At 37.7% G+C, this 14,557-nt stretch overlaps 1 protein-coding gene across 17 annotated transcripts in view; it reads left to right on the top strand.

The window, feature by feature from the left end:
- The window catches only part of NRXN3 (neurexin 3), a 942,831-nt gene that overhangs the window by 828,674 nt on the left and 99,600 nt on the right, over positions 1 to 14,557 (top strand). For 11 of the 17 annotated variants that reach the window (XM_071745869.1, XM_071745868.1, XM_071745870.1 and 8 more), the window contains one exon: positions 5,222 to 5,529. In XM_071745869.1, the coding sequence (XP_071601970.1) occupies positions 5,222 to 5,529 (308 nt within the window). Of the gene's footprint in view, positions 1 to 3,873; positions 3,934 to 5,221; positions 5,530 to 14,557 lie in introns of all 17 variants that reach the window. The other 6 variants (XR_011726274.1, XM_071745857.1, XM_071745859.1 and 3 more) reach the window with 1 other exon arrangement.

Genomic DNA, 14,557 nt, shown 5'->3' with positions numbered 1-14,557 from the left:
CAGTTCAGTAAAAGACTTATTAGACGTTCAAGTCTAACTGGCTTGAGTGAGGGTTGCTCATATGTTTCATGACTTATTGAAATGGGACTTGGGTCAGAACGGTGATGTTCTTCTCAGGAATTTGAAGGAGGGTGGGGTCCTGGTGTAGAGCCTATTCCAAGGCCTGTTGAAGCTAACAGAATATCCCACTGATTTCAGTAAGGTTTGGACTGCTTTACTGGTAATACAGTGGAGCTTAAGTCAGGAAGATCTCCCTCTATACTAACTGTGACATGTAAAACAAAAGCAAACCTTACTGTAATTCCTTGCCTTGAAGCCTAGAAAAAGCAGAACACAATCTTCTCTTGTCCCCTTTTAAGAAAGTACTTTACTTAAAAAAGGGTGACCTTTGAACTCAGATCTAGCATTTTCTGTGCAGATATACTGTGATTTCTAACAAATTTTCTAAAGGGAAAACGAATGTTGTGTAGAATTGGAATTAACATAAATTTATGTTCTGTTTCAAACTTCTGTACTCAGCTGAATTAACAAATTGATTCAATCAGTAGGAATGAAGGTCCTGAAGGATGTGGCTAAGAAATGTCAAGGATAAGGATGCTAAGGATATAAATTTTTTTATGTGAAGGGTTTGATCCTGCAAAGTGTTGTGAACACTCAGTTCCTGTTTACTTCAATGAGAGCTGACAGTGTTGCCCACTTTTCAGGTTTATGCTACTAATGTTTGTAATTAAAGTTCAAATAATTGTGAAAAAGAGAAAAAATATCAGCATAACTAAACCAATAATATTTTTGGACCACCATAGTTTTATGGAACAGTTAATTCAGCTAAGTTGTAACTAAATTTTAACATAAATATATATAGAAAGTGCTCATCGAGACTCAATGGGTTGCCCTAATAACTTACAAGATCAAAATAAAATAAATAAATAAAGCTTAGCACTAAAAAGAGGATAATTTTTACAAGTTTTTATTGCTAAAGTCCCTTTAACACTAAGGACAATGATTGCTTCAATTTTGTTAAAACAGATGCATGTCTAATTCCTTGATGCAATTCATGTGCTTGAGAAACCCACCTTTGTTTTATTTTGTGTTTTTATTTTTTTTTCTTTTTTTCCATTTTGTTTTTCCACTAAATCTTTTATTTTATGTCACTGCTTCTCCAAGTTTGAGCTTAAAGCATGCTAAAGCACTTTCATCTGTAAGCCATCCTGAAGTTTTGAACTGAAGTCTACCTTTTGTGGATATTGATACTCTGTTAAAATTCAATCAAACATGAAATAGGGTCTAAAAGAGACTATATTTGAGTGTTCAGGCATTCTCAAGGCACTGCATGATTTTAGGCTAGGAGCATAGACCTGTGGTTCTACTAAGGAGAAAAGAAATTCAGTCTTCATGCTTTGGGTAAAGGAATGATATTGTGCAGTGTAACATCTGAGACAATAGAGCTTTTTTCCTTTGTTCCAAAGCAGATAGACATTTTCAGCAATGTAGGTACCACTCAAATTAAAAAATAATGAGAATTAATAATTTACCGAGCTGTTCACCAACCTGCTCATCCCTCTGGTCATCTATCCAACAATTACTGTAACTTGGAAACCCTCTGTCACAAGACTCTATAAAGATGATGAGTGAAAGGGTAGCTTGCTATCAAAATGGAACAAGATGAACTGATGGATGGAGAACTAGATTCCACAAAGAGACAGCATATAGACTATCTGCCTTGCCTATGTTAGTTCTTGCCTGGAGTGAGGTAGGATGAAGTACTTTCAACTTGACATTTTTTAATACCATAGATTTGGTCTGTTAAATTATTCATAATAATGAAATAATTAATTCTTGGAAAGCAAATATAACACATCTTTCTGAAGTAGCTTCATTACTGTATTTTGTTTTGGGTTTTTTTGTTTGTTTTTTTTATAAGGTAGCTTAAAATATTTTTAACAGGAGCTTGTATTTACAATCTTGTAGCTTCACTGAGATTATGCATGTGAGTAAAAAAAGAAATATCAGTCCTAAGTTGTACAATTTAAATAGTCATTAAACCAGCAGATTTCCCTAGCAGAATACAAGGTGTCTGCTAAGGCACAGATGTTACCTATTATGCAATTGGAACAGTTAATGAAGACCCAGACGCATCTCACCAAAAGAACTGATCCTGGAAGTCCTAAATTCTTCAAAACTCTATTACATACATGTGAAGTCTCACTGATGCGAGTGCTGTACTTTTGAAGCAAGAATTATTGGTGTGTATTAGGATTTGCAAAATCAAGCCCAAAATCTCTCTTCATGTCATGGAACAGTTACACTTCACTAAGATTTCTCTGAGATATTTTTAATTGGTATTCAGTGTTTCAAATGAAGAAGTCAATGAGAGAGCAAACAAATGACAGCTTGAACTATTCATAATATTTACAAAACACCTCAGAAACTTAAAATATATTCATAACTTTTCTGATAGATGACTCTAAAATAGCAGTAGGAAGAGTTATCTGCTGAAAAGGAGCTAAGTCTGCAACCCTTACACATCCAGTAGAGTTTACTAATGTAAACAGTTCTTCAATAAAATTCAGTGGCCAAATAAATTTTACTTAGGGGAAGAATGGGCTTCTGAACCAAGTCTTCAAAAGAATGATTAGGTAAGACCTGCGGTGGAAGAATTAAGTGTATATTCTCACAGCAGTTTACTCTCATTCCATATGCATTTCCCTGTTGTCTTTATTCATGCTCATGGACACTATCACAGAGTGAAGAATGAGGAATGCCAAGTTGTAGATGATTCTATTAAGTGATTTTTCTTTTAGCAAACACAATACCAGTGCTTTCTCCAGAGTTTCCCATGTAATGCAGTGCACGAATCCTGGGCTAGAGGGCCACTTAACAAACAAGCAAGATCTCAAAATACGCAATAAGATTTCTTTTTTTACTAGAGAGGGAATTCTTCTTCGGTGTACACTTTTTCTTTCATCACCCACACAAGTTGTTTCAAGGAGGGAAAGGAGTGGAAATGGAAATATTTGAAAGGTCAGTACCCTCCCTCCAGTTTCAGGGATAACATCTCAATATTAATGAAATAACTGTTCTTTACTCGTCTCACCTCTACCTTTCAGATATATCAATATATAACAGTGTCAACTTTTCACACTCTATCATGAGTGAGGTGGAAAGGAGGGAACAGCAGCAGATGAGATGTCTGAGTACATAGGGACAGGGACAGTAAGGAAAGAAACAAAGTGCTAGATGGAGGCAACATGTAAGGAGAAGATAAAATGGTTTAGTAAAGAACTAGCAGCATATCCATTAAAAAATCAGCACAACAGAACAGAGAATAAAAGCAAATTCTCAGAGTACGTGGCATATGATAGGTTTGGCTTTCTGCAGTGTACAATGCCAATTCCTTTAGCTCAGACAGGAGCTGTTCTGAGAGGGCAGGATATTGTTACTGGATCTTATTTTCCCCATAAAGAAGAGGAAAGGCTCTGTTTTTACGTGTTGATGATGTGTGACTTCAGTGCATGTGTGTCGATGTTTTAATACAGGTATGTTGCCTCTGGTAAGTTTAAAACCTCCTGAGATGCAGCATATCGCATCAGGTGTTTCAATACTTCCCAGGGGAAGGATACCCTCCATTTTTATTTCTCATGTCTTCATCAATGCAGTTACTCCACCCTGATCAAGTCCTTCTGTTTCATTTACAAATCTGTGGGTGAGAAGCACAAGGGATATGCAGCCCACCTCCACGTGTCCGTACCTTACACTTCTCTAAACACTTTTGCTTAGTTAGCTAGGGCTATCTCTGGGGACAGGAACTCCTTTCAGATACATTTCTTCTCTTGTCCCCATTCTCTTCCCCATGGTCCATCCTGTCACCATAAGATGATGCAACACCGCATCACCACTTGACTTCGAGACCCGTCACGACGACCACCAAAATTGGTGAGCTCCCCCTCATATTTTAATCTACTCTAACCACTGGCTGTGAAAGAATGAGCAGTGTGTTATAGGCTGTGCTTTGCTACATGGTGGCATAGCACCTGTCATGAGGGCGGACTAGAGAACAGAAGTAGTGAGTGAGAACTGGGAAGAGGGAATGGGATGGGGACATATGTTGCAAACTTCATAAAAATAGGAAACACTGTAGATATCTGAATGATGGTCGACTTGATGCTGCATTGATAACCCTCCTGAGCTCTGTCCAATCTGGTTGTTAATTCAACAGATTCCAGGTGGCATGCCCCTAATCTTATGAGGAGCAGTGAAGTTATAGGTACTGACTTTGCACTGCATTAAACAAATTCTTTCCTAAAATGGTTAACCTTGTGCAGCCTGGGACATAAGCAGTGTTTAGAGAGCAGTCCCTGCTGAATGTGATTTAAGTGTCCTACAAAACTAGGTGGATTGGCAATTGTTACTGGATTTATTTTTAAGAAGTATGTTTTTAATTACATATGGCTTCAGACCACTTCTAACACTCAAGAGTGACCTTGAGTAAACCACTTAACCACCCAGCATTTGAATTTCACTGTCTATAAGGGAGGAGTAACCATCTGAAGAACTATGTTATTTTCACTATTTCAAGAATTTTGCTCTTTCAGAGACATCGCAATTTTGTGCATTTGTTGTTTCTTGGCTTTAGATTTGTGAGCCTTCACAACACAAAATTTACAAGTGGAAGATCATGACTGTCTTAGGATCCCTATACAATTCTTGTAGCACCATAAATTTTTTTTTCTGATGTTTTGCTGTCCTCAAGATCCCCCTTAAAACTTTTGCATTACTAAAAGTGGCTTTGCAAGTTAACGCTATCCTTTGACCAGTTGAAATAGAAGGTTTATTTATAAACTGAAGCTTGAAAGGTACTGCAGTCTGAATTGGTAGCAATAAAACCAGACATATATTGAAGCCTTATTTATAGTTTAAAATGGGTCCAACTGTAACAGAGTAGGTTCAAATTTCTAATTGAGTCAAAGCTACTCCAGAGTTTTGATGTGTGAGCAGATGCTGAAGTATGAGCTTCAGTTTTAGCTGTTCTTGCTTTCAGGCTAATCTTTCTCATAATTGAGCTGTAGACAGTATATTTCCATACTGTATTTCTACAGTCATCATAAACACTGCCAAGAATGAGTCTGCTTCTTTGCTGTCTGTTATTTCTGGCCAACACTCAACATAAGATGCAAAGTGAAGGAAATGTCTGGCAATAATGTTTTTCACCCCCCTTCATTAGGACGACAGCTAACGATCTTCAACACCCAGGCCCAAATTGCCATAGGAGGAAAGGACAGAGGGCGTCTCTTCCAAGGCCAACTCTCCGGTCTCTATTACAATGGCTTGAAAGTGCTGAACATGGCAGCAGAGAACAACCCCAACATTAAAATCAACGGCAGCGTCCGACTTGTTGGGGAAGTCCCTTCCATCTTGGGAACAACACCCACGACCTCTGTACCACCAGAAATGTCTACTACGGTCATGGAAACCACAACTACAATGGCCACGACTACAACCCGAAAAAATCGTTCGCCACCCAGCATCCAGGTGAGTCAATCTGCCTTCTGCATTTCCTTGACTCTTAGCCAGTCTTTTGCTTCACTGCACTTGAAGTTCACAGGAGCCAGGTTGTCTGAATCATGCTATGTAACTCCTTTATTTTAATAATATTTTGTAGGGTAAATCACCACAAAATATTCTCCCTCTATGTTAGTGTACAAACACTGGATGAATTATTGTGGCACATGTACATGATAATGGGGACAGCTTTGGCTCCCATTCTAGTGTAATCCTGTTTATGTAAGTAAGATTGCCCCAACGTGAATAAGAACATGATTTTAGCTATGTTTCTACAGTTTCATATGTGGGGAAATATATTCCTTAGAGAGTTACAAAGCTTAATGGGAGTTAGGTATATGGTTATTTATTATTCTGACAGAATGTACTGCTGCAACTGTGAAGTTTGTAATGGGGAGAAAAGCAGAGGAGCATGACTTCCAGGTAGAGCTATTTTTTGTTTTTCTTTTATAGCCTTCCTGTAGAAAATTTTAAAGGCATGCTCTCGAGATCAGTTTCTTGCAAAGTGTAGGTATAGCCTCTGGTAAAAATCATGGCTATATATTAAAAAAAAAAAAAAAAAAAAAAAAAGTAATTTCCAAAGTTCTGGCTGAATTATGCCAATATAAATGTTTCTATCCTAAAACTGCGGTGATTTTGGAATCACTTGTGTGACTAGCAGAAAATGCTACTGATTAAAAGTAAACACCTTAAATTGGCTGTCCTTGTCTGTTCAAAGAAAACAATCATGTAAATAAGCAATCTGAATAGTGATTCATATTTTGAAAATCATTTATTTCAGTAGTGTAGTATCATGTTATCAGCTAGGATGAAGTACTTATTTTAAAATCTTCATTTACATCACCATCTCATCCTGTAAAAATCAACATGCTTTTATTGACACCAGCACACACTGGCTGAGACACTGACCTACTGTGCACATTGTGACTGTTTATCAGTCTGCCTTTATTAAACCTTCAGAGAGAGTTAAATTGTCTGGTTGGGAAAAAAAAAATAATTATTCCATCTACTTCCATGAAAGAATTTCAGATGCTTAGGACAGAAGACCTTACTGAAATCGAGGACTTTGAAATCTGTATTCAAACTACTTGCATGCTTGCTTTCTAATTCCTTCAGAAGGTTTAATCAGTTATTGATTGTGTTCGCACTTATATGACCATTTTTGTTCTATTTTATCTAGTACTGGTCACTTAGGACAAGAAAACAATCCTCTTAATTGTATAGTAGGTCAGGCCCATACCTGGAGTTTTGTGCCCAGTTCTGGGCTCCTCAGTACAAAAGAGGTGGAGCTATAGGAGTCCAGCAAAAGGCCTCTAAGATGCTCAAAGGACTGGGGCATCTCTCCTATGAGAAAAGGCTGAGAGAGTTGTCACTGTTCAGTTTGGAGAAAAACAGACTCAGAGGGGATATTCACAATGTCTTCAAATACCTGAAGGGAGGGTGTAAAGATGACAGTTGTGCCTGAGGCAATAGATACAAACTGAAAAATGGGAGTTTCCACTTCTTTAGTGTGAGGGTGACCAAGCACTGGCACAGGTTGCCCGAGAGGTTGTGGAGTGTGTCCATGCTTGTAAATATTAAAAAGCCATCTGCACACAGTCCTAGGAAGCAGGCTGTGAGTGACACTGCTTGAGCAAGGTGGCTGGATCTGATGGCCTCCAGAGGTCCCTTCCAACCACAATCATTCTGTAATTCTTCAAGGTATCTCTGGCTACAGTGGAATTTACAGGTATTAGCGTAATTAATTTCAAGCCAAGGTTTAACAGTGCCCCCTTTGGTACTCTGTAAATCCATCTGGCAGCAGGACTGGGATTAATTGAGTTATTAGCCTCAAACACTCAGTAGATGATTTATAAAATCTCAGCTAAATGAGGGGAAATTACTCCAGGTTTGGTCACTGTTTGTCATAAACTCTGAGTTACAGTTTCTTCTCCTCAGTGGCTAGCTCTAATTTTAGAGAAAATCTTTGTATGATTACATTTCCAGAAGAATAGTCTGTGGTCCTGATGCTGCTCTTGTTAGTTAATTTGAGGCTTTCTATAATGTATAAAGGCAGCAGAACTGTGTTTAGCTGTATATGTAACAGAGAGTATCACTGGACCTTTGTGGGCTCGGTCAAGCTGGAAATGACCCTGGCTACTTGAAGAGTAACTCTTCCAGAAAGCTTCCTGCCTAAACTACATGACAGTTCACTCAGCCTGTAGAGACCACTGTTTGCTGAAAGAGCATCAAGAAGATTTAATAAAGTGTCAAAGTGCTTCTAAAAACATGGTTAGAGGAGTGATTTCCTGGATACACATGCACCACAACAAATGGCCTCATCTCAGCTGATATTAAAGCAATAACTCTTTGACACTTCATGCTACCCACTCAGAGAAAGATAAAGTTCAGTATGTACCTCCATTAGAACTTTCTGCATTTCAATACCAGGTCATTTTATTGCTGTCACAGCACAGATGGCTTGCCTTTCTTCCTTACTCTTGGTAGAACTTGATACTGTCAGCTTAAGTTGCATTATTTGTGTGGTGAAAGTGAGAAGAAATTGTCTTTTTCCGTTTGGGCAGTATGTCCAGCTGTGGTTTTCAGATACTTGATGGTTATTTTATCTCACTTGTCTTTCACATCCCCATTGCCAAACCTGATTACAATTTTAGATCTAAGTATTGGAAAAGTCTAATAGAACAAGCTTGTTCTTTAGGGAATGTAAAATATAGCCACCTAAGGCAATGAGCTGTACAAATATAGTTAGTTATTACTTTGCTACAGCTTTTACTTTCCTCTATTCTCCTCTCTCCTCCTCTCCTCTTCTCTCCTTTTCTCAGAAATAGCTATTTTTTCTTCACTTTCAAGGCCTTTCGGAGATTTCTATCCATTATGATCAGCACAATTCAGGCATTTTTTTTCTCACTTTTTAGATTTGATCATAAGAATCTTTCTACTTCCTGGTACCACCAAGACAACAGCAAGTTGTTTTTCTAATCCCATCAAAGTCCTCCTTTCATCATGATGTGTGCCAAAAACTTGTCAGAGCTTAGGCTGATAGTGGTCTAAGGCAGCTGTTTATCAAGCTAATCAATATTGAGTTTTAGTTTATTACCCTTTTTCCTGTACCCATGTGTGGTATCTTGTTTTATACTTAGAGTGTAGACTTCTTCAGTTCAAAATGTACTTCATTTTCTGCACATGTACATTATTGAACACAGAAGATTTCTGTCCCTTTGTAAAAATACCAAGCACGATACAGGTAAAAGTAAAGCATCCAATGCAGAACGGCAAGAATTGGGATAAAAATTATTGTTCTTACTGTATTAAAAGCACATGTGCTATTCATGTTACTCATTTTCACATGTAAGTAATTAAAACTTCTTTTAAAAGTTGTGTATGAAACTTACGCAGAATACCAAGTCTGTAATACCAATGTGATAAAAAATCCTGGGGAATTTCAGTACAGTTGAAATATTTACACATCACTTGCTAAGGAACTACAGAAGAGAATGATAACTGTACCGATTTCTTCTGTTTGTAATGTATACCAAACTACCTCCTCCAGTTAGGTGGTCTGAGTACTGCCAGAAGTATTTTAGAGCTCAGCTAGACTGTAATAGCTGGGGAACTGAAATGCTTTAAAAATACACAGTATGTGCACAGACCAATGACATGCTTTTCAATTTATGAAGATCCTAGATATGGGATACAGTCTTAGACAAACAACCAAGACAAAGGGAATTGAGAGAAAAATATTACTGGAGATACCTGGTGGCAATCATATTAGTATTTAAAATGTCTACATCTTCATTTTATTTTAAAATGTATAATATTTCTTCAAGGCAGCAGAACTCAGATCAGTGATTAGAGTGAGAAATGGTTGAATTGTATGACTGTATCCTTATTAATGACAGGAAAGTTTCTGTGATTGAAATATCCTTCAGAGAGTTCTTAAAGTAAGAAAGGAGCTGACCTCTTTCTGTTAAATAAAAAAGGAGGAGAAAAAGGAGTTTTGATTTGTGTTTGTTTCAGTGAGTTGCAAATAGTGCTCATGCACTCCTGCCCTGGAGTAGAAATACTCATTTGATTTTCTTGCACGTGGCTTTTTCTGGATTTAAGTTCAGTCTGTTCAGAACTGACATGTGTTGTACTGAATTCCTGCTGCCAGTCTGAGGGCACACGCCAGACTCTCCTGTGATAATGATATCCTCTCTGGGACTTCTGAGTTTTTATGTTGCCCTATGAAGACCTCAAAGAGAAGCCGATAGCTTTCGCATGAGGTACAGTAGCTTGCTGTGCAAGCTGCTAATGGATGACAGTCATGTCGTATTCCTGCAAGGCTGCTGTGTTTCTTGCAGGGGTACTTCATTAGCAACTGTTACAGGTCCTGGGAATCCCATGTATTCCTACTTCCTGACTGAAAGAACAGCTTTGCAGATTAAAGCATAGTTCAGGGATTTCTGGGTTTGGTAGACTTCTGTGAAAGCAAGTTAAAGTGGCACTCATTCTCTTGTCTTCTCTTTCCATGTCAGCTGCCTATATGATGAAAATTTATTTAGTGAGTCAGTGCTCAGATCTTTTTAGGAGTCTCTATATGCTCTCCTTCAGAGTGTTCTGTCCAGTTCTCAGCTAGGTCATTCAGTTTTCAAACTATTTGTGTAAAGATATCTTTAAAAGTTATTTAGTAAAGCTAGTCTAGAAAAGCATGCATGGTGATACACAAGTCTTCTGTTCACAATGCATTCAGTTCAGTGGATCCAAGACAGGATTCCAGCTTGTGTGTCCATAGGGACAGCTGTTCCAGTTAAGCTTCTGGAGGCCCCGAGTCCACTGATCTAGGACAGGCCCCTGATATGTTTGCCCTGTGACAGGGATGGCTGGGGTCCCAAGACCAAAATCACAGACGGTTTTCTGTGAAAAATATCAAAATCCTCCTGGAAGGACAGATGGATTTCTGGTTATGCTTTCCATGAAGAACCAGAAACTGTGTTCTATTACACATCCAGTTCTTGCCTCAGCTTCTTGAGATGAAAATAATCATGGAATGGTTGGAAGGAAGGTTGGAAGGAACCTTGGAGGTGACAGGAATAAGTTACTTGTGGGTATTTTCAGCTATGATATCAGAACCATAGAATGATATTGTATGGTATACAATATGCAGAACATTCCCTCTAAAAATAGTTGAGGGAATCTGCCCATTATCCATATGGACACTTCAGCCCATTGCCTTAGCTCAGAATAAGGTTCTCAGCCTTTTATTTTAACCATTAGGCTTTCCAGCCTTCTAACTCTTTTCTTCTGAGAGTCCAATAATGTTGATTAATGTCTTTCCATAACGTTCAGCTCCAGGCTAAATTCTTTCTTACAGTGTATGTCACAAAGGAAAATAGAACAGAAGATTTGTCAGTCTAATTAGACTTTCACTGTCAGCTAAGACAAATAAAATTGTCTCTCCCTTGGTCTTGCCTAGGTACTTTCTTTTACACTCATAGATAATAATTTGGGGGGGAAAGAAATTGGCCTTTAATTTAGTTTTTGCTTCTTACAAGTCACTGGTGACATTTTCATCCCAAGACAGCAGAGCTCTAATGAAAAAAGAGCTTTTGATGAGTCTCTGCTTCAAAGACTGATTTCATTGGCCCATTAGTACCGCTGAGAATTACACTGTCTGGCTCTCATCCCTCCTTCTCTGCTTCTTCCTCAACTATTTTTATTTAAAGAGACCAAAGCCCCCAGCCTGAAACATCTTTCAGAGTGGAATCCTTTCACCTGCATCACTGGCCTGTTGAGCAAGATGCTACAGTTGCATTGCTGCAGTGAAATTCACAAAATGGCATTTACTTATTCAAAGTCAAAATTCTTCTGTGATGATTAAATGGTAATGTGATTTGGGCAAAGAAAAGAAGAAGAGTTTGAAAGCAAGATTCCAAACATGGGATAGAAAATATTCATGCAAACTACTGTTCATGTAGGTTGCACAGGGATTAATTCAATGATACCAAATGACCACTAAATACTTCGCAAGTATGTAGTATAGAAAGAATTAGTGCACACTAAAATACAGAATCTTTGGCATGTATTGTAGTAGCTACCTAGACAGAAGCATATAAATTATAGCTAATCTTGTTTATGGGAAAAGAATTAAAAATATTCAAGTTTTAACTGAGTGCTAGGTGGGGTAGTGGTGTGGTGTGTTTGAAATCTACTTATTGATGCAGTGCTCAGGACGCTCAAGTTACATATAGAGCTCATATAATCTAAAACATATAATTCTATATTTCCATTGTTTCATTAATTTTCTGCAGAAGATAGTTGTGCTACACTTTTGAAAGTGCTGTAGTGAGCCAGGATTTCAGTACCATCCAGTACCATCCAAAACCAGATTGTGATTTTACTGTAATATTATTTTTCCAGTCAGGTTCTGACAAGTACTCATGATGGAAATAAGCTCAGCCTTGTATTTCTGCTAAGTACAATTACAGTAACAAAGAACACTGTATTTGTAAAACAGATCATCCATAAGCTAGTGTATGCTCTCCCTTGTTCAAGTTACCACCAGTTATATTGGAGCATTTAACTTAGTAACCAGTGTTGGCTTCAAATGGAGATGAGTCTTTCATGACTCCAGAGGGAGGGATTTGATTGGATGTGTGTGGCAAACTTGTGTGTCACAAGTTCATGTGTCACATGATTTCTCAAATCACAGCTTGTATTCCTTCTTTGGATAACCTATTTTTATATAGTTGTTTTCTCAAGTAGTTACTTTGGCCACTATTCTCTGTGTTCTGCTGTCCCAGACAGCACACTGTCTTTTATTTCTTCTAATAGTTTACAGAAGGCCTGAGTTAGCTGATTCATTTCTACAAGAGTTGAGTTTACACTGCCTTTAATTTGTGGATCTGAACAATCATTTGGGACTTGCAGCAAAATCTCGACTGGTGTTTTAGATACATTTACACAGTTCTGTTCTGTTGTGAACATTGGAAATTAAGATTTAGCCCAGATTATAAAACAGTGGGGTAGGGATGGTCTAGCACTTTCCTAGAATTTCAAGACTTATTAACATTTCCTCTGATTTTTTTTTTAATCTTGATCAAGAAATAATTGAAATATTTGTTTGATTTTAAGTGACCAAAAATGACACCCTTTTCTGTAATAAAAGATAAGAAGAAGTAAAAACAGCTGTAGTAAATTGCTACCTGCCTTCTTCAAAGACAGGCAGGCATACATTTCTTAGAAAGTACCCTGAGTAATATCAGTATGTACTATTTTTTTAAAAGCATGGTATAGCTTTGTGTATTTAGCCATGCCCTTTGTCCTGCCAAAAAGGATTCTTGAAAGTCACGTGGAAGATTATTTTCAAAATCTGATTAATATAGTACTCAGGAACTAAAACTACTACAGTTGACCGTACATTTGGTCACAAGCCAAATGAAAGAACAGGAAAAGTGTGTTGTTCTAAGACAGTTGTTCAGCAACAATATATGATGAAGAGATCCCATAGTGAAAAAGCAACTTCATAGAAATAAATGGAGTAGAATCAATGGTTATAGCTCAAATATAGTTGAAGGATTGGTTCACATTTTGTTACAGCGTACCTTCTCTTCTTGCTATTTATATACTTCAGGGAATTACCTAGAAGCTGCAGATATTGCCAAAATACTTCCAAAGCATATAGTTTTTGGTTTTTTTTTACAAGACTGGCTGAGAGTTGGGAATATACCGATTACCTTTCCTAGCTCATATTTGAATGAATGCACAGAAATAAGAAACACATCCATGCTGTTGTGACAGACCCGCTTTATGAAACCATCTAATTAATGCCTTGGGTTTTCTGTAGAATGATGGTGGTGTTAACTAGTAGAAACAAAAGGATTTCTGCTAGTTTCTTTTTCATCTGTGGGTTGAGTTGTCACTGATTTGTAAGATAAGTCTGTCACAGTACAGCTCTTAAAAGTAGTGATTAGCAAGACAGGCTATACAACCACCAATCCTTTCTTTCCTCCCTTAGCATATGAGTAGGTGGGATGTTGTTAATTTTCACTGCAGAATTACTTCTACTATATTCTGAAAGAGAAGACTTTATTTCCACAAAATTTTGACAGAAAAATAAAACCAAAGGGCTGTGGAATTTTATTTCACTTCTCTTGGTATAGCATGGGCAGCAAATGCTCCCCTTCTTTCTTACAGTGTGTTTTTGGAGAAAATTTACTCTGTTTGCTTTTCATCCCATTAATAACTCATGGCTTCCCTAATAACTGATGTCATGGTTTCCCACTGGTGCTGTGTTGCCCATTTTGCTGTTTCTCAGATGGAATATGCTAAGGAAATTGATTTGTAGGTAAGGACACTTCCAGTGAATACCAGTAGTTATTAGGAGGAATGAACCAGAGTGGGAAATGTTTGGAATGCTCTAATGAATAAATGTATGCAAGTGAGTAGAGAAAGGATGAATATTGACATGTGAACAAGGAACTAAGATCCAGAGGATGAGGTAGATCTATCTCACAGAGATCTAAAGATGTAGAGTGACATGGCTAGGGGTGGTGTGCTGTGCTGGTGGGTTTAGCAACTCTTTTTAATTGTGTTTTTCAATTAGTTACTGAAATAGCCAGGAGCTCACTTTCAGTAGCAAATAGCAGGCTGTATCAGGTTTGGGACTCTATTTGTGCATATAGTATCTAAATGGGTGGGAGATGCTGTTCTTTCAAGTTTTAATTGGGTACTTTAACTCAGATTCCTAAATATAAGATTAGATGATGATGAAACACTGAAGTATTTTAATTTTCTTCATAATATACATTTGGACAGAGAAAGTTTTGGAGAAGAGAGGAACTTGTACCCATGGGGATTAGTAAATGGTCTTCTACTTTTTATTTCTTTGTTCCACACTCCAATTTCCCCAGGGATAAAGGGAAGAAAGGGAAGCCAAGTTCAGTGCAACTGCTGGCAGTGATATCTGAGGACCCACAGCTTCTTCCATTGCAGTTCAAAATCAGGCAGTGCTGGACTC

Source organism: Heliangelus exortis, chromosome 5, assembly GCF_036169615.1.
Source record: "Heliangelus exortis chromosome 5, bHelExo1.hap1, whole genome shotgun sequence".
NCBI lineage: Eukaryota > Metazoa > Chordata > Aves > Apodiformes > Trochilidae > Heliangelus > Heliangelus exortis.
The sequence above is the reverse complement of the archived record's forward strand: the minus strand, read 5'-3'. Positions and strand labels throughout refer to the sequence as shown.